Source organism: Manis pentadactyla, chromosome 11 (assembly GCF_030020395.1).
Source record: "Manis pentadactyla isolate mManPen7 chromosome 11, mManPen7.hap1, whole genome shotgun sequence".
Lineage (NCBI taxonomy): Eukaryota > Metazoa > Chordata > Mammalia > Pholidota > Manidae > Manis > Manis pentadactyla.
Window position 1 is genome coordinate 119,335,789 of NC_080029.1, and position 19,462 is coordinate 119,355,250.

At 35.8% G+C, this 19,462-nt stretch overlaps 1 protein-coding gene across 8 annotated transcripts in view; it reads right to left on the bottom strand.

The window, feature by feature from the left end:
• MYO9A (myosin IXA) overlaps positions 1-19,462 on the bottom strand; it is a 358,540-nt gene that overhangs the window by 77,435 nt on the left and 261,643 nt on the right. For all 8 annotated transcript variants that reach the window (XM_057488942.1, XM_057488943.1, XM_057488944.1 and 5 more), the window contains 2 exons: positions 17,990-18,178; positions 16,746-16,793 (listed from right to left, as the gene is read on the bottom strand). In XM_057488942.1, the coding sequence (XP_057344925.1) occupies positions 16,746-16,793; positions 17,990-18,178 (237 nt within the window). The remainder of the gene's footprint in view (positions 1-16,745; positions 16,794-17,989; positions 18,179-19,462) is intronic.

The window sequence follows — 19,462 nt, forward strand, 5'->3', positions numbered from 1 at the left end:
CACCTCTATTTTAAAGGATATTTGAAAGGGACTACTCTAGATGGAAGTACTGCTAAGACTAAATAGATGTCACCAGAGAAAATAAAATCACAGCAAAGAAAGCAGACCAACCAAATACTAACTAAAGTCAAAAAATAAAATCAACTATGCACAAAAGCAGTCAAAGGAAACACAAAAGAGTACAGATTAAAATACCTAACATATAAAGAATGGAGGAGGAAGAATAAGGGAGAGAAATAATCATCAGACTCTGCTTACAATAGCTTAATAAGTGAGCTAAGTTTGACGATTAGATAGTAATGAAGCTACCCCTGAACCTTTGGTAACCATGAATCTAAACCCTGCAATGGCAATAAGTACATATCTTTCAATGATCACCCTAAATGTAAATGGACTGAATGCACCAACCAAAAGACACAAGAGTAATAGAAAGGATAAAAAAGCAAGACCCATCTATATGCTGCTTACAAGAGATTCACCTCAAACCCAAAGACTCACACAGACTAAAAGTCAAGGGATGGAAAAAAGATATTTCATGCAAATAATAGAGAGAAAAAAGCAGGTGTTGCAGTACTTGCATCAGACAAAACAGACTAAAAAACAAAGAAAGTAACAAGACATAAAGAAGGACATTAAATAATGATTAAGGGGGCAGTAGAAAAAGATATAACCATTATAAATATATATGCACCCAATACAGGAGCACCAACATATGTGAAACAAGTACTAACAGAATTAAAGGAGGAAATAGAATGCAATGCATTCGCTCTACGAGACTTCAACACACCACTCACTTCAAAGGACAGATCCACCAGAGAGAAAACAAGTAAGGACACAGAGGCACTGAACAACACACTAGAACAGATGGACCTAACAGACATCTACAGAACTCTACACCCGAAAGCAGCAGGATACACATTCTTCTCAAGTGCACATGGAACATTCTCCAGAAGAGACCACATACTAGGCCACAAAAAGAGCCTCAGTAAATTCAAAAACATGGAAATTCTACCAACCAACTTCTCAGATCACAAAGGTATAAAATTAGAATTGTACAAAGAAAACAAAAAGGTTCACAAACACATGGAGGCTTAACAAGATGCTCCTAAATAATCAATGGATCAATGACCAAATTAAAATAGAGATCAAGCAATATATGGAGACAAATGAGAACAACAGCACAAAGCCCCAACCTCTGTGGAACACAGTGAAGGCAGTTCTATGAGGAAAGTATATAGCAATCCAGGCCTATTTAAAGAAGGAAGAACAATCCCAAATGAATAGTCTAAAGTCACAATTGTTGAAACGGGAAAAAGAAGAACAAATGAGGTCCAAAGTCAGCAGAAGAAGGGACATAAGAAAAATCAGAGAAGAAATAAATAAAATTGAGAAGAATAAAACAATAGAAAAAAAATCAATGAAACCAAGAGCTGGTTCTTTGAAAAAATAAACAAAATAGATAAGCCCCTAGCCAGACTTATTAAGAGAAAAAGAGAATCTACACACATTAACAGAATCAGAAATGAGAAAGAAATACTCACAACAGACCCCACAGAAATACAAAGAATTATTAGAGAATACTATGAGAATCTATATGCTAACAAACTGGAAAACCTAGAAGAAATGGACAACTTCCTAGAAAAATACAACCTTCCAAGATTGACCAAGGAAGAAACACAAAGTCTAAACAGACCAATTGTGAGCAATGAAATTGAATCGGTAATCAAAAACCTACCCAAGAACAAAACGCCTGGGCCAGATGGATTTACTGCTGAATTTTATCAGACATATAGAGAAGACATAATACCCATTCTCCTTAAACTTTTCCAAAAAAACAGAAGAGGAGGGAATACTTCCAAACTCACTCTATGAAGCCAGCATCACTCTAATACCAAAACCAGGCAAAGACCCCACCAAAAAAGAAATTTACAGACCAATATTCCTGATGAACACAGATGCAAAAATACTCAACAAAATATTAGCAAACCTAATTCAAAAATACATCAAGAAGAGAATACACCATGATCAAGTGGGATTCATCTCAGGGATGCAAGGATGCTACAACATTCGAAAATCCATCAACATAATCCACCACATCAGCAAAAAGAAGGACAAAAACCACATGATCATCTCCATAGATGATGAAAAAGCATTTGACAAAATTCAACATTCATTCATGCATGATAAAAACTCTCAACAAAATGGGCATACAGGACAAGTACCTCAACATAATAAAGGCCATATATGATAAGTCCACAGCCAACATCACACTTAACAGCGAGAAGCTGAAAGCCTTTCCTCTAAGATCGGGAACAAGACAGGGATGCCCACTCTCCCGTTATTCAACATAGTACTGCAAGTCCTAGCCACGGTAATCAGACAACACAAAGAAATAAAAGGCATCCAGATTGGCAAGGAAGAAGTTAAACTGTCCCGGTTTGCAGATGACATGATATTTTACATAAAAAACCCTAAAGAATCCACTCCAAAACTACTAGATCTAATATCTGAATTAAGTGAAATTGGGGGATACAAAATTAATACACAGAAATCTGTTGCATTCCTCTACACTAATGATGAACTAGCACAAAGAAAAATCAGGAATAAAATTCCATTCACAATTGCATCCAAAAGAATAAAATACCTAGGAGTATACCTAACCAAGGAAGTGAAAGACCTCTACCCTGAAAACTACAAGGCACTCTTAAGAGAAATTAAAGAGGACACTAACAAATCGAAACTCATCCCATCTCTTGGAAGGCAGCTATGCTCACTACTATACCACCAACACAACCCCCATGCTCTTGGCTAGAAGAATTAATATTGTCAAAATGGCTATCCTGTCTAAAGCAATCTACAGATTTAAGGCAATCCCGATCGAAACACCAGCAGTGTTCTTCAACGACCTGGAACAAATAGTTCTAAAATTCATATGGAACCACAAAAGACCCCAAATAGCCAAAGAAATCCTGAGAAGGAAGAATACAGCAGGGTGGATCTTGCTTCCCAACTTCAAACTACTACAAAGCCACAGTAATCAAGAGTTTGGTACTGGCACAAGAACAGACCCACAGACCAGTGGAACAGGATAGAGAGTCCCAATATTAACCCAGGCATATATGGTCAATTAATATATGATAAAGGAGCCATGGACATACAATGGGGAAATGACAGCCTCTTCAACAGCTGGTGTTGGCAGAACTGGACAGCTACATGTAAGAGAAAGAAACTGGATCATTGTCTAACCCCATACACAAAAGTAAATTCGAAATGGATCAAAGACCTGAATGTAAGTCATGAAACCATAAAACTCTTAGAAAAAAACATAGGCAAAAATCTCTTGGACAAAAACACAAGCAACTTCTTCATGAACATATCTCCACAGGGAAGGGAAACAAAAGCAAAAATGAACAAGTGAACGATATCAAGCTGAAAAGCTTCTGTACAGCAAAGGACACCATCAATAGAACAAAAAGGCATTGTACAGTATGGGAGAATATATTCATAAATGACATATATGATAAAGGGTTGACATCCAACATATATAAAGAGCTCACACACCTCAACAAACAAAAAGCAAATAATCTAATAAAAAATGGCAGAGGAGCTGAACAGACACTGCTCCAAAGAAGAAATTCAGATGGCCAACATACACATGAAAAGATGCTCCACATCGCTAGTCATCAGAGAAATGCAAAGTAAAACCACATTGAAATAGCACCTCACACCAGTAAGGATCGCCACCATCCAAAAGACAAACAACAACAAATGTTGGTGAGGTTGTGGAGAAAGGGGAACCCCCCTACACTGCTGGTGGGAATGTAAATTAGTTCAACCATTGTGGAAAGCAATATGGAGATTCCTCAAAAAACTCAAAATAGAAATACCATTTGACCCAGGAATTCCACTCCTAAGAATTTACCCTAAGAATGCAGGAGCCAGGTTTAGAAAAGACATATGCACCCCTGTGTTTATCGCAACACTATTTACAATAGCCAAGAATTGGAAGCAACCTAAGTGTCCATCAGTAGATGAATGGATAAAGATATACACAATGGAATATTATTCAGCCATAAGAAGAAAACAGATCCTACCATTTGCAACAACATGGATTGGGCTAGAGGGTATTATGCTCCATGAAATAAGCCAGGCAGAGAAAGACAAGTATTAAATGATTTGACTCATCTGTAGAGTATAAGAACAAAGAAAAAACTGAAGGAGCAAAACAGCAGCAGACTCACAGAACTCAAGAATGGACTAACAGCTACCAAAGAGAAAAGGATTGGGGAGGATGGGTGGGTAGGGAGGGATGAGGGGAGGGGGAAGAAAGGGGGCATTATGATTAGCATGTATAATGAGGGGGGGCATGGGGAGGCCTTACAACACAGAGAAGACAAGTAGTGATTCTACAGCATCTTACTATGCTGATGGACAGTGACTGTAATGGGGTCTTTGAGGGGGACTTGGTGATGAGGGGAGTCTAGTAAACATAATGTTCCTCATGTAATTGTAGATTAATGATACCAAAAAAAAAAATTCCCTTTAGCACATTCCTTGTTCTTATGATGTACAACAAAATAAAATAACTTTCATTGCAGACATAATAGAAGCTTAAAAATGAAATAAGGACTATAACACTGGGTATTTATGAAATGCTGGAATGGTCTTTCTGCAGGACTGCTTTTTGTGGCCTTTTTGTTTCTTTGCTAATGTGGGTTTATCTGATCATTTCACAGACAGCATTCATTATTTTAAAGGAGAACATAGGTTTTCTATTTTATACCTTTATTTTATCATTATTTAATAATGACTTACAAGCTATCTATAATTGTCCACTCATATGTAATGTAAATATTCCTGGAAAAAGGATAATACTAAAATCCAAAATTTAATTAATCCACCATGCACAATAAGAATTTCCCTTCCTGTTATCATTTATGGAATAAACACTTGGAAATAAAAAATAAATAAAAATAAAATAAAATCAGACTTTGATCCTTCATCTTACTGTTGAGACTAAAGTAAATTCAAGACAATTAAGATTTCTATAGGAGAACAATAAAACAAACGTATGAGGAAAGGGCATGGAAAAACTAAAAAAAAAAAATTATCTGTAATAATCATAATTATTTGTCTAAAAAAGACAAAAAACTCAGAAACATAAAAAGACCAATGAATTTACATTTCTGTAATAAATAAATAAATAAACTATAAACAAAGTAAGAAAACAATTCCACTTAGAATATCCTAAAAAAGGAGGAGGAAAATAAATATATTTAAATGGTTGTAAAGGCACAGTGTATTTCTGGACCACCACCAAAAAAACAAAACAAAACAAAACAAAACAAAAAACTAGTAACAGTGGTTTTCTCTAGGAAGAAGGCCTGGGAAAGAGGCTTACTTCATAACAAATAACACTTAAAATGATGTTTATATGAGTTTTTCAATTAAAAATAAAAACTAGTTAAAAATTTTAAAAGGCTATGCTGGCAAAACAGAACTAGACCAAGAATACTTTCGATTCTGATTGGGAACATGCTGCCTGTATTAAAATATATGGTAGGTAAGTTTGTACAAACTTTTGGCTGTAAAGTAAGTCATGGAGATATAATGAACACAGTGCCCATTGTTAATAATACTGTATCACATATTTGAAAGTTGCTAAGAGTAGCATCCTAAAAGCCCTTATCAAAAAAAAAAAACTTGGTAACTATATATGCTGATGGATATTACTAGACTTATTGTGGTGATCACTTTGCAATATATACAAGTATTAAGCTGTACACCCGAAACTAGTATGTGAATTATACTCAATTTTTAAAACTAAACAAATAAAATACATGATAGAGGAGTATTAGTAGTGATTTTTATCTTAATAAACAAGTCAAATAAAACACAATCTAAAAAGGATTCAACTCATGGTTCATCTATCTCAGTTTTACAGTATTTCCTTGCTCTGTGATGTCTTGAACATTCCCAGATAATGACATTTTATCTCACAGACTATTCTATTCCATGAAATCACACACATGCACATTATTTTCCTTTACTGCAACTCTAATATTAAACTTGTGTTCATTGAAGATTACCTTATTCTGAATGGATAAGAAGATACAAACAGAATACAATGAAAAATGTCTTCCTCTTACCTCAAAGCCAACTATCTAGTTCCTCTTTATAGAAAGTTATATCAATTTCCTTTGTATTCTTTCAGATATTTTATATGTATGTGTATGAGTACAGATAAAAATATATTTTTGGTTTAAAAAAAATACAAATAATAACTTTCTATATAGTGTTTAGCTCCTTGCTTTTTTTACTTAATGAAACACCTTGGATAAGGGCTCCTTTTTACTTCCATACTAGGGAGCATTCTATTAAATGGATGTATATAATTTATTTCATTATTTCCTTATTGATTTATGGTGTTTTCAGTCTTTCACTATTACAAACTCCTCTTCAATAAAGAGCCTTCTACATGTCAGTGTGAACAAGTATGTAATATACCTATTGGATAAATTCCTAGATGTGGGATTGCAGGATCAGCGATCTTTCTTTTTGTTTTAATATTTTTAAGGCTTTTAATACATCATTGTTAAAGAATCTTCTCCAAGGTTATGCAAATTATCCCATGTGTAGTATTGAGAAAAATTTTTATCTATGTACACTTCCAAACTAAGTAACTTGTTTATTTTGAATTTTGTCCACTGTTATACAAGTATAAAATCATTGTTGTTTCATTTTAATTTGACTACTAACAAGAATAAACTTTTGTGTATAACTTTTCTTTTTATAACCTGTAGTTATCACAGTCCCTGAAATATAATAAAATAGCTGTTGAAAAATGAACTGTTTTTTGAATGTCATATGCTTTGCTGATTTTTATTTCAAGGTACTGTTCTCTTCCATGTAGACATGAAAAAGACTACTAATATAAGGCTTAATAAAAGTGTATAAAGTGCCTAAGCTAAATACCACCTATTAATAACAGGCCCTCCACCTTCCCTATGCTTTCCTTCATATACAAACATACTTAATCTACATAAAAATGCTCACTGGTGGGTGTCATTACTCCTATTTTATACATGAGGATATGGAGACTCAGACACAAGTTGTCTAAGGTTTCTTAATTGGAAAATGCTCCTTGGAAAACAGAAGTAAGCCATGCTGCAGGCTTAGATATGAGCAGACCTCATTTAATTTTAAGCTTTGCTTTACTGCACTTAGCAAATGTCATGTTTTTACAAATCGGCACCATCTTTCCAACAGCATTTTCTCACCTTTCAGTTCAATAATTTTCTCACAGTTCAATAATTCGGTAATGTGTCAAAGGTTTTAATTATTTTTGTATTTGTTATGGTGATCAGTGATCAGTGATGTTTGATATTACTATTGTAATTATTTTAGGGCACCACAAACAGCCTATATAAGACGGCAAACTTTAGTGACAACTGCTGTATGTGTTCTGAGTGCTCCACTTACCTACCGGCTGCTCTCCTGTCTCTCTCCCTCTCCTTGGGCATCCCTACTCCCCGAAACATAACAATATTGAACTCTGGCCAATTAACAACCCTGCAATGGCCTCTAAGTGTTCAAGTGGAAGGAAGAGTCACACGTCTCTCTAAATCAAAAGCTAGAAATGACTGAGGAAGACATGTCGAAAGCTGAGAGAGAACAAAAGCTAGGCCTCTTGTACAAACAATTAGCCAAGTGTGAATGCAAAGGTAATGTTTTTGAAGGAAATTAAAAGTGCTTATCTTGTGAACACGAATGATTTTTAAAAAAGCAAAACAGCCTCAATGCTGATAGGGATAAAGTTTTATTAGTGGTCTGGCAGAAGATTAAATCAACCACAACATTCCTTTCACCCAAAGCCTAATCTAGAGCAAGGTTCTCTCTTCAATTCTAAGAAGGCTGAAGCTGCTGAAGAAAGTTTGAAACTAGCAGACAGTTGGCTCATCAGTTTTAAGGAAAGAAGTAATAATCTCCACAAGATAAAAGTGCAAGGTGAAGCAAAGGGGTGATGTAGAAGCTGCAGCAACTTATCCAGAAGACCTAAGAAGATTAATGACGGTGGCTACACTAAGATTTTTAATGTAGACAAAACAGCCTTGTATTGGAAGATGTCATTTAGGCATAGGTAGAGAGAGATCAATACCTAGCTTCAAAGGACAGGCTGACTTTTGTTAGGTGCTAATACAGACGGCGACGTTAAGTTGAAGCCAATGTTTACCGACCATATGGAAAATTCTAGGGCCCCTAGGAATTACTCTGAATCTACTCTGCCTGTGCTCTCTAAATGGAACAACAAAGCTTGGATAATAGCACACCTGTTTACAAACATAATTACTGAATACTTTAAGCCCACTGTTGAGATGAACAACAAGACAAAAAGATTCTTTTCACAATATTACTGCCCATTGGCAATGCAACTGTCACCCAAAATCTCTGATGGAGTTATAAAATTAATGCTTTCATGTCTGCTAACACAATGCCCATTTTGCAACTGATGAATCATGGAGTAATTGTGGTGGTCTGGAACTGAACCTATAGTATCTCCAAGGTAGGCACCTGTGTACTACTTTCAGGATCCTGTGCCTGGAAAAAGGAAAAGACTTTTCAACAGGTTACAGTCAGATCATGCTTCTAACACAGACAGTAGAAAAGTTATAAACAGTTATCTAAAAGACCTCAGATTTCAGTTTACAAGTGAAAGGGGGATGATTTATAATCCTAATTTATTAGTAAGGTTGACAAATATTTTCAGATGAAAATTTGCCATTGGCAGCAGTCAATCCAGGTTTGTAGGCACTAAAGCATTAACATTTTTAAGGGGAAAGTGAAGAAGACAGGAAGAGAAAGGGAAATGGGAGGGAGGAAAAGAAGAGGTAATAAGTATAGCTAACACAGAGACACAGGGAAAATGGGAAGAATGAAGTGAGAGAGGTAGCCAAGCTCAACATCATGGCAAGTCTTACATGCATGGTAAGAACTCTGGGTTTTATTCTAAGAAACACTGGAAATCACTGGAGAGTTCTGTGTAGAGGAGGGATATTACCTCATTTTTCATTTCAATGGTCACTATGGCTATTATGTAGGGAATTTTAAGGGGAGAAGGGTGTAAAAGGCAGACCAATTATGAGACTATACAAAGGGACTATTGTTAATAGCAATGGAGGTGGTATGAAATGATCAGGTATTAGATATATTTTGAAAGTAGAATGTTGACCGGATTCTTACCTACTTTTCCAGCTACTGCATTTATAAACATGCAATACTTGAGCCAATCAAAGCTACCGACTCAACAACATGCCAGGCTTTCCCCCATGTTCCTTTGGACATAGAGTAGCCCTCCTAATCCATGGGGGATACTTTCCAAGACCCCCATGGATACCTAAAATTTTCTTCCTATATATACATGCCTATGATAAAGTTTAATTTATAATTAGGTACATTAAGAGACCAACAAAGAAACTAATAGTATCACTATTATAACAATATACAATAGTAAAATTTATGTGAATGTGTTCTCTCTGTCCCTTAAAATACCTTATGGTACTACACTCACTCTTCTTGAGATGATGTGATGATAAAATGCCTGTGTGATGAGGTGAGGTGAGGCAAATGACATAGTGTTACTTCACTATTGACCTTCTGACAATGGGTCAGTAGGAAGATCATCTGCTTCCAGACCGACTGCAGGTAACTGTAACCATGAAAAGTGAAACTGTGAATAAGGGGGGACTACTATATTCTTTTCCCTTGGTCAGATGTTGACTGTCTACTACTACTCACTTGTCAAGAACTAGGAAAAAATAGCTTTTCCTCTGTAAAGCATTCCTTCTTTCTCCCACTCTGTATTCAGACAAGACTTTATACTATTTCTACTCTTTCTATAATATTTATCACATCTGAGAGTAGTAATTTTTTAAATGCCTGCCTTCACTACTACTTTATGAGGCCCCCTAGGGGCTAATTCTTGTAATTACAGAGAATATCATAAAGTAATCTATCTATTGCAACAGAGATAAAAATACACTGGATAAGAACATGAGCAATGGTAAAATATACTCAAATGACTTTTGAAATGTCTTTTGAAGTAGTTCTTTTATTTGCAAAATCCTAAATAGTCCTCATTTTATTTTCTTAATTCAAGTATAGTTGATATACATTATATTGGTTTCAACTATACAACATAATGATTCAACAATTATATACATTATTAAATCCACACCCAGTGTAGTTACTATATGTCAAAGAAAGATGTTGCATTAACTACTGACTATATTCTCTACACTACTTTCATCCCTATGTCTTATTTATATTATTTTTGACATTTTGTGCCTCTTTATACCCTTCACCTATTTCACCCACCCATGATAACCACAAGTCACTTCTCAGTGTTTATGAGTCTACTGCTATTTTGTTCATGTTTTGTTTTGTTTTTAGATTCCACATGTAAGTGAAATCACATGGTATGTGTTTTTCCCATCTGCCTTATTTCACTTAGCATAATACTTTTTAGGTCCATCCGTATCACTGCGAATGGCAGGATTACTTCCTTTCTATGGATGAATAATATTTCATTGTACATATGTACCACCTCTTCTTTATCCATTCACCTATTGATTGACACTTTGGTTGCTTCCATATCTTGGCTATTGTAAATAATGTGGCAATAAACAGAAGGGTGCATATATCTTTTCGAATCAGGGATTTTGTTTCCTCTGGGTAAATTCCTGGAAGTGGAGTTACTGGATCATATGGTATTTCTATTTTGGTGTTCTAAGGAACCTCCCTACTGCTTTCCATAGTGGCTACACTAATACACATTCCCACCAACATGGTAGGAGGGTTCCCTTTTCTCCAAACCCTTGCCAACACTTGTTATTTCTTATCTTCTGGATAGTGGTCATTCTGACCAGTGTGAGGTGATATCTCACTGTGGTTTTGATTTGTATTCCTTGATGATTAGTCATGTGGAGCACCTTTTCATGTACTGTTGGCCATCTGTATTTCTTCATTTGTAAAATGTCCATTTAGGTCCTCTGCCCATTTTTTAATTGGTTTATTTGGGGGTTTTTTGGTGTTGAGGCATATGAGTTCCTCATATATTATGGATGTTCTATCAGATGAGTTGTTTACTCACTCATACTATAGGTTGCCTTTTTGTTCTGCTGATGGTGTCCTTTGCTTTCCAGAAGCTTTTTAGTTTGATGTAGTCCCGCTTGTTTATTTTTGCTTTTGTTTCCCTTGCCCAAGGAGATGTGTCCAGAAAAAAAATGCTCATGCTTATGAAAAAATACATTCAAGAGAATTTAGGATGATAAGGATTATACTTATCTGTTTTCTTCTAAGCTTTTATGGCTTCATGTCTTATATTTTTAACCCATTTCAAGTTTACTTTCATGTAGAAGTTAATAATCCAGTTTCATTCTCTTGCAGTTTTCTGCAAAACCAGTAAAGGAAAACCTGTAGTTTTCCCAACATAATCTGTTGAACAGACTCTTTTGTCCACTGTATATTCATGGCTCTTTTATCATATATTAATTGACCACTTATAGATGGGCTTATTTTTGGGCTCTCTATTTTGTTTCGTTGATATGTGGGTCTGGTCTTGTGCCACTATGATACTGTTTTGATTACTGTAGCTTTGTAGTATAACCTGAAGTCAGGAAGTTGTAATACTCCCAGTTTTGTTCTTTCCCAGGAGTGCTCTGGCTATTCAGGATCTTTTGTAGTTCCATATGAATTTTAGGATGATTTGCTCTAGTTCATTGAAAAATGCCATTGGTTATTTGATAAGGATTATACTTATCTGTAAGTTGATTTGGGCAGGATGGCCATTTTGACAATATTGATTCTTCCTATCCATGAGCACAGAATAGATCTCCATTTATATGTGACTTCTTCAATTTTTTTCATCAGTGTCTTACAGTTTTCAGAGTATAGGTCTTTTGCCTTCTTGGTTAGGTCTATTCCTAGGTATTTTATTCTTTTTTATGCAATTGTAAATGGAATCATTTTTCTCAATTTCTGATAGTTTGTTGTTAGTATATAGAAATGCAGCAGATTTCCGTGTATAATTTTGTATCCTGCAACTTTTCTGAATCCAGTTATTAGTTCTCTAGTTTTCTGGTGGAGTCTTTAGGGATTTCTATTTATAATATCATGTCATCTGCAAATAGTGAGTTTAACTTCTTCCTTACCAGTTTGGATGCCTTTTCTCTTTTTATCTGATCTGATGGCTGTGGCTAGGACTTCCAGTACTTTGTTGAATAAAAGTGGTAAAAGTGGGCACCTTTTCTTGTTTCTGATCTTAGAGGAATATCTTTCTTGCCATTGAGTATAATGTTAGCTGTGAGTTTGTCATATACAGCCTTTATTATGTTGAGGTATGTTCCCCATACCGATTTTGTTGAGAGTTTTTATCATGAATTGATGTAGAATTTTGTCAAATACTTTTTCAGCATCTATTGAGATGGTTTTTATCTTTCCTTTTGTTACAGTGGTGTATCACATTGATTGATTTACAAATGTTGTACCATCCTTGCATCCCTGTAATAAATCCCATGTGGTTGTGATAGAGAATCCTTTCGTTGTATTTTTTAATTCATTTGCTAACATTTAAGTTGATGGTTGCTCTTTTTCAAACATAATCTAATGGTACTACTTTTTTACTCTTCTTCCTCCTCCACACTTTCTGTATAAGATGTCATAATCTATATCTTCTGTGTATTCCTTGACTGACTTTTTGTGTATAGTTGATTTTACTACTTTTGTTTTTTTTAAACTTCATACTTGCTTAGTAAGTAATTGGCCTACTACCGTTACTCCAGGTGTATTTTAAATGATGAAAAATATTTAGGCTTAAGAACATTTCCATCTACAGAAGTTCCTTTAACATATCCTGTAAGGCTAGTTTAGTTGTGAATTCTTTTAACCTTTGTTTATCTGGTAAACTTTTAATTGCCCTGGCACAGGTCATGCTACTCATGCTGTTTGACAAGGTCCAGGCACTAGGAGGAATCCTGAAAGTCAGGAAACCTCACAGCTGGCCCCTGCTAGTCCCTGTATTTGTTTTTGCAGTTATGATGCTGATAATTGGATTCATGTAGGGGAAAATTTTCATGACAAATATTTTGACTAAAAATCTGACCCTTGTAAAGGAGAATAATCTGACCCAAAGCTATGATCAAAATAATAGTACTAGGAATGAAAGCAGTGCCCCGGGACCTACCATCCCAGACATGCTGCCACAAGCAATTACATTAGAACAACCTGAAATATTCATAGAATTAGATAAGGCCTATCTCCCCTTTTGCAATAATACAAACATGACTAATGAAGAGTTCTTTACTGGATTGGCTAAGAAAGAATTATGGGAACCTGGGCCATGGAAAATCCCATGTTTATTAGAAAGTTATATGAAACAGCAAAGTGAAATAAAAAAAGATCCAATAATCTCCACGGTTCAGGGGTCTCCCCATGTTGTTTATAAAATAAGGGGATGCCTTGGGTATCCACCCAGGGGAAAGAAGTCTATGGGTAAAATAGAAAGATGGACATTTACAGATATCCCTTACACAGGACTTTATGATGAAAACATGATAAAATACTATTACATCAATGGCAAAGTAGTACGTGCAGACTGTGTGTCACTATATGAGAGGATAAAAAGAGCTAGGAAACCATACTGCCTATGGACGCGAGAGGAAAGATGCAAGGAGTTAAAAATGTGGAATGATTATTATGACAGAATAAAATGTTTATACTGTATATGGAAATTAGATCCAGATTGTGAGGGCCTATACCTTAAAATAGGATGGGGATGGATAACTTTTGGGTGTAAACGCAAGTGGCAGACAATGAGTATAAGATGGTATTAGCTTAGAAAAGAATCTTATATCCTGAGTATCTTATAACCTTAGATTCTAAATATGAACTATATAAGTAAACTTTATATATAACCTCACACGCTTAAAAGCAAAAGCAGACATTATAAACCACATGCTGTCACATGCCATTTTCCTGTCTAGCACCTAGCATGTAACCTACATCTCTGCCCAAAAGGTTAGGGGAAAGTTAAAGATTAAACATTACAAGGAAGCTGTTCAAAGAAATGATAACATCTGTAATGAGCCAGAATTATACAAAAACTGAAGGGAAAAAACATTGTATCATCCATGATCAAAGAAAATGTTTAACATTATGTAAGACATAAAATATATAAAAATAAACACCCTGCCACTTGATGTCAGGAGATACTTCACGCTGACTCTGAGTCTCGTCTCCTCATTCACCGATGCTGTCCTTTCCTTCGTGGTTCCCACCCTGGTTGGAGCTGGACTCCAGCATTGCCCCTTCAATTCTGAATGATAACCTTACTGGGTAGGGGATTGTTGGTTGTAGGTTCTTTCCTTTCAATATATTAAGTATTTCATGCCACTCCCTTCTGACCTGTAAAGTTTCTGCTAAGAAATCTGCTGATAGTCTTATGGAGTTTCCCTTACAAGTAATGCTTTGCCTCTCTCTAGCTGCTTCAATACCTACTCTTTATCTTTAATCTTTGTTATTTTAATTATTTTATGTCTTGTGGTGTTATCTTCCTGGGGTTCCTTTTGTTAGGGGCTCTCTGAGCTTCCAGAGACCTGGAATGGACCTGGGTCTCTATTTGCTTCCCCAGATTGGGGAAGTTTTCAGCTATTATTTCATTAAAGAGACTTTCTACTTCTTGGTCTCTTTCTTCTCCTTTTAGGACCCCTACTATGCAAATATTGTTTCATCTGGGGTTACCACACGCTCTCTTCGCATCTTCTCATTTTTAGAAACTGTTCTCTCTCTTCCTCAGCTTGGTTACTTTCCTCATCTTTAACTTCCATCACACTGATTCTCTCCCCTACTTCCAGCAGTCTACTATGCATTCAATCGATTGTATTTTTCATTTTTGTTATTGTATTGTTCAGCTCTGAGTGGCTCTTTCTCAAATTTTCTCTTTGTTGAAGTTCTCACTTAATTGAGATCACCAATTCTTCTCCCCAGGTCAGTGAGCATCTTTATGACTGTTACCTTGAAATCTTTTTCAAGAATCTCTTTGTTAAAGCTCTCACTTTAATTGAGATAATCGTTTCTTTTCCCCAGGTCAGAGAGCATCTTTATGATTGTTACTTTGAAATATTTTTCAAGAATATTAGTGATCTACATTTCATTTAACCCTTCTTCTAATGTCTTACTGGTTCTTTTTTTGGAACATATTCCTCTGCTTTATTTTTCTGGATTTCTATGTTTCTTCCTTTGTATTATACAGAAAGTAACGGCTTTATGAAGTAGGCATCCTGGGGTATCCACAAGCTCAAAACTCTGCTACCAATGTCTGTTTCTCCTTTGTGGTAGAGCTGCAGCTGGTGTTGGTGCACTGTGGGTGGGACCATCTTTCTGCCTATATGCTGGCGGTGGCTGATCTCTGTTAGCAGAGGCTGACAGCTCACCTGTGTGCGCCCTTTGTGTGTCATGAGATACTTCTGCTGGGATTCGCTGTTGGTGGGGCCACCCTCTGCATGCTGCTGGGCCAGGCAGGCTGGGGGTGCTGGTGTGCAGGGGAGCAGTCAAGGGTCTGAGCCACTGGTGAGGGAGCTGGAGAATTTATAGAGCTGGCTCCTGCAAATGCCCCACTAGTTGGGCTGAAGAAGGGCCAAGAAAGTCTGGAAAATATCCTCCTTCCACCTGCCCATCAGGAAAAGCAGACGGCTGCTGGGTCCAGTGGACCAGGCAGGTGCACAGGTAAGCACCGCCATGGGGCTAGGTGCCAGCAAGGGAGATGGGATCATTTGGAGCTGGCTCCCATGAGTGCCCAACCAGTGGAGATGATAAGATGATGGAGGTCTGGGGAAGTGTCATCCACCTGTCCTTTCTCCTCCAGGAAGAGTTCTCTCTGACTCTGTCCCCTCTGGCACACTTCTTACTACTGCTAAATCTTTCAAACTGCCACCTCTGTGCTGTGTCTCAGTGGGACCACCAGAGCATTTCAGTCCTCCACAAGTGGCAGGAGTCTCAGCCTCCCACAGCATTCCATTTCTTCCTAGTGTCCAGCCCTGCTATCACCAAAGCCTGATGCAATGTAGACTTGCGTCCCCAGAGCAGATCTCCAGGGCCAGTATGCAGGATTCCTGAGTGCCTATTCCCTCCTTGCTCTGTTCTTCTCCCTTCTGCTTATGGGATGGAATGGGAAAAGGGCTTCGGTCCTGGCTGATCACAGCTCTGTCACTTTACCATTCTCAAGGTGGTCATCTCTGCTTCAGCAGGTATAGACAGTCTGTTCTGCAGTCTTCAGGTAATTTTTAGGGTTAGTTATATTTGCTGTAGGTGCTTCTTTGGTTATGTACATTGAAGGAGGTTTCTGCCTTGCCTTCTTACTCCACCATCATTTTTCTAGTCCTCATTTTCTTTAGAAGGGAGTGAAAGCTCCTAAAAGGCTCCTCTTCCCCTATCACTCCTGAAAAGGGCCCGTATTTGTACCTTTCATGAGTATTTTCAGTTTTCTGCCATTTTAGGATGCCACCATTGATAACAAGTCAAGTCATAGAATTCAAGACACATTTGTCCTTTTAAATTTTTGTAAAGGCATAAAGATTAGGTATCAGATAAACTTATTCCTTAAATATATTCACAGAAATACAGTATGATATACTTGAGACTGCTGGTCTAAAAATCATCTTGTTTAACATAAAAAACAGATCATAACTTACTAAATCAGTTTCTTTTTTTCTTCTTTTCTTTCTTTCTGTTTTTGGCACCTGGTGGGAGAGAAATACAGAAATTGTGATAAAGACATAATTTTTTCTTTGCAAATACTGAGATTTTGCTCAACAGGTAGTAGAGTAAGCAGCTCTTTATTCTTCAAGAGGAAATATGAAGTGCTAGTAAACAAATGTGAGAAAATTTTAAGTTTAGTAAAACACAGTGCCACAAAAGCAACAGAACAGAAAGATACTTTAGAGATTATTGTCTTTTTAAACCTCAGTTCCATCCAGAAGCCATGCTATATTAATGTAAATGATTATTTTAATTATTAATTAAATGATTATTAATTTTAAAGGTTGCACTTTCCATATTTTGGCTTTAAAAAATACTCCATCCCAGAGCTAAATATAAAGATTATCATTTGGGACATGGAAAAGCTCTTTTACATACGACATTTCCTAACAGCCACAGTATAGAAGAGTCCAAACCTAACCTTTTGAAGTTATAAACAAAGGCAGTATAAAGAATCTTATGCATAATATAAAGACCTTAGATCTATAGAATACAGATCTAGAACAGAAGGCCTTTCAAGGATTTAATTAAGTTTGACTACTTCAAAAATTATTTAGAAGGTTAATAAATCTAAACACACATAAACCAGAATAACTGAAAATAAAAAGGGACTTAATGAAAAAAGTATTAATTAATTAATTAGTAGTATCATGATACCTAATAATTTCATGCATAGTATTTCAGATAGGGTAATGAAAGTAAACATATTGATATCCAATCCTGCTATCTCTTCTGTAATATGGATTACATAAAAGTTATTTAATAAGGCTGAAGCAAGAATTAAATATCAAATACCTAGTACAATTCCTAGCACTCAATAAATAAAGGTTATTATTACTGTCATATAAATTTCCAGAAACATATTTTCCTAAAACCTAACTCAAAGAGAAATACAATTGTGGGTCATTATATAAAGGCCTATAGATGATACAATGAAGCATATCTTTAATTGCTGGTTTTCAAAAGGAAATTCATGCACTGACCTCTACCAAAGCAATTGCACAGGTTTAGATAATATGTCTAATGAATAATAAGACAGAATGGAGTTGTTGGGTCTAAAGTACTGCTAAGTTGACTTGTTCCTATAATGTTTTTCTCAAATACCAGATGTTCCAAACAGACTCTTAAGAAGAATTCATAATAGAATTCTTTTAGAAATCAAAGGAGATCATATTACCTTTGTGGGTATACAATCCAAAGTCTTGAATTCATTCATGTATTCATCTAAAAACACTTTAAAAGTGTTGACCCAAACTCTTACTGGAGATTCACTCCAATCACGCTGCTCAAGTCTCATGGTCTTTTCCAGGATCTGTTCAAATAGCGCGTAGAGGTCTTTATACCGTATGCTCTTCCCATCATCTGTCTAATAAGCAGCAAGAGAAGAAATGTACAGTTTTATAAAGAGATTCTCTAAATAAAGAAGATTTATATATTTATATTTACATTTATATGTAAATATAGCAGACAAATATACTCAATTTGTATAGATAGTATTTAAAAAAAAAATTAGGATCCTGAAATACTTTGGAATGGGCATGCTAATGAGGTCATGTGGTATTTGTAAACTCCCACTCTACTGTGGAATGACTACAGAATAAAACCTGACAAATTTTAGTAAAATACCTAAGAGGTTAAACAATATAGTAATTTGAGAAAGTTCTGAGAATCTCTCCAATAAATCTGGCTTTTTAACTATAATTAGCGGTAAAGACTATTTGCATCACATCCCTTTTAATGAATTACCTACCTCCCCAAATATGAACCTTGTTTAGATAGTTCCACTCTAAAATTGAAAGAGTGAATACCAAAATCCTTGTTTAATGATACATTAAATAACCTTTATTTTACTATATTTTGCCAAAGAAGAGTGACAGGCCCAGAATAACACTGTTTTCTGTTTTTCTGTTTTCAAAAGGCAAAAAAATCTTACACTGAGAAAGAAAAAATAGAGGATACACAAGAAAGGTCTCCTCATTTGTCTTTTTACAATGAATTAGAGATTGAACAAAGAAAAACCAATTAAATATGAATTTTTATTTTATAGAATAAACATGACAATTCAGATACCAATAAAGATTCCATAGATCAAAGCATTAATTATTTTCTATTTCAGCACCAAAAATAAATTTTCTAAAACACTACCAATACCATATGAAAGTATAAGATAAATTTGAAAATGACATAAATTTATATATAGGAATCAGTGAACATAAACTGATCTAATTGCACTGGGAAAAATTGCAAAAATAATTCCACACATGAGAATTAGAAGGTAGAGCTACAGCTAAAAGAATTATGAAATGTCAAAACAGTAGAGAGCCATGGGTTGAAACAGAATCATACTCAGAATATCTGAATTCAGTATCTTAAGAAGATTCAACAGGCTCTCTTGCCCCCTTCTGGTGTAAGCCAGGATCTCTATTTTCTCACTGTATCTCTAAATAAAAGCCTCTCCCTGGCTCTCCTACCTTGGGTGTTTGCTAAGTTCATTCTTCGACTCCGCAAACAAAAACCCTAGCATCATCTTTGGGGGCTCATCCGGGATAGTTTCAGAGATGGGAGCATCCTCTTCAAGTCTAAAGCCATACACGCCTCTGGCTTGCATTCTAAAGAACTTGAAGCAATTCAACCCCCAGACCCTGAAGAA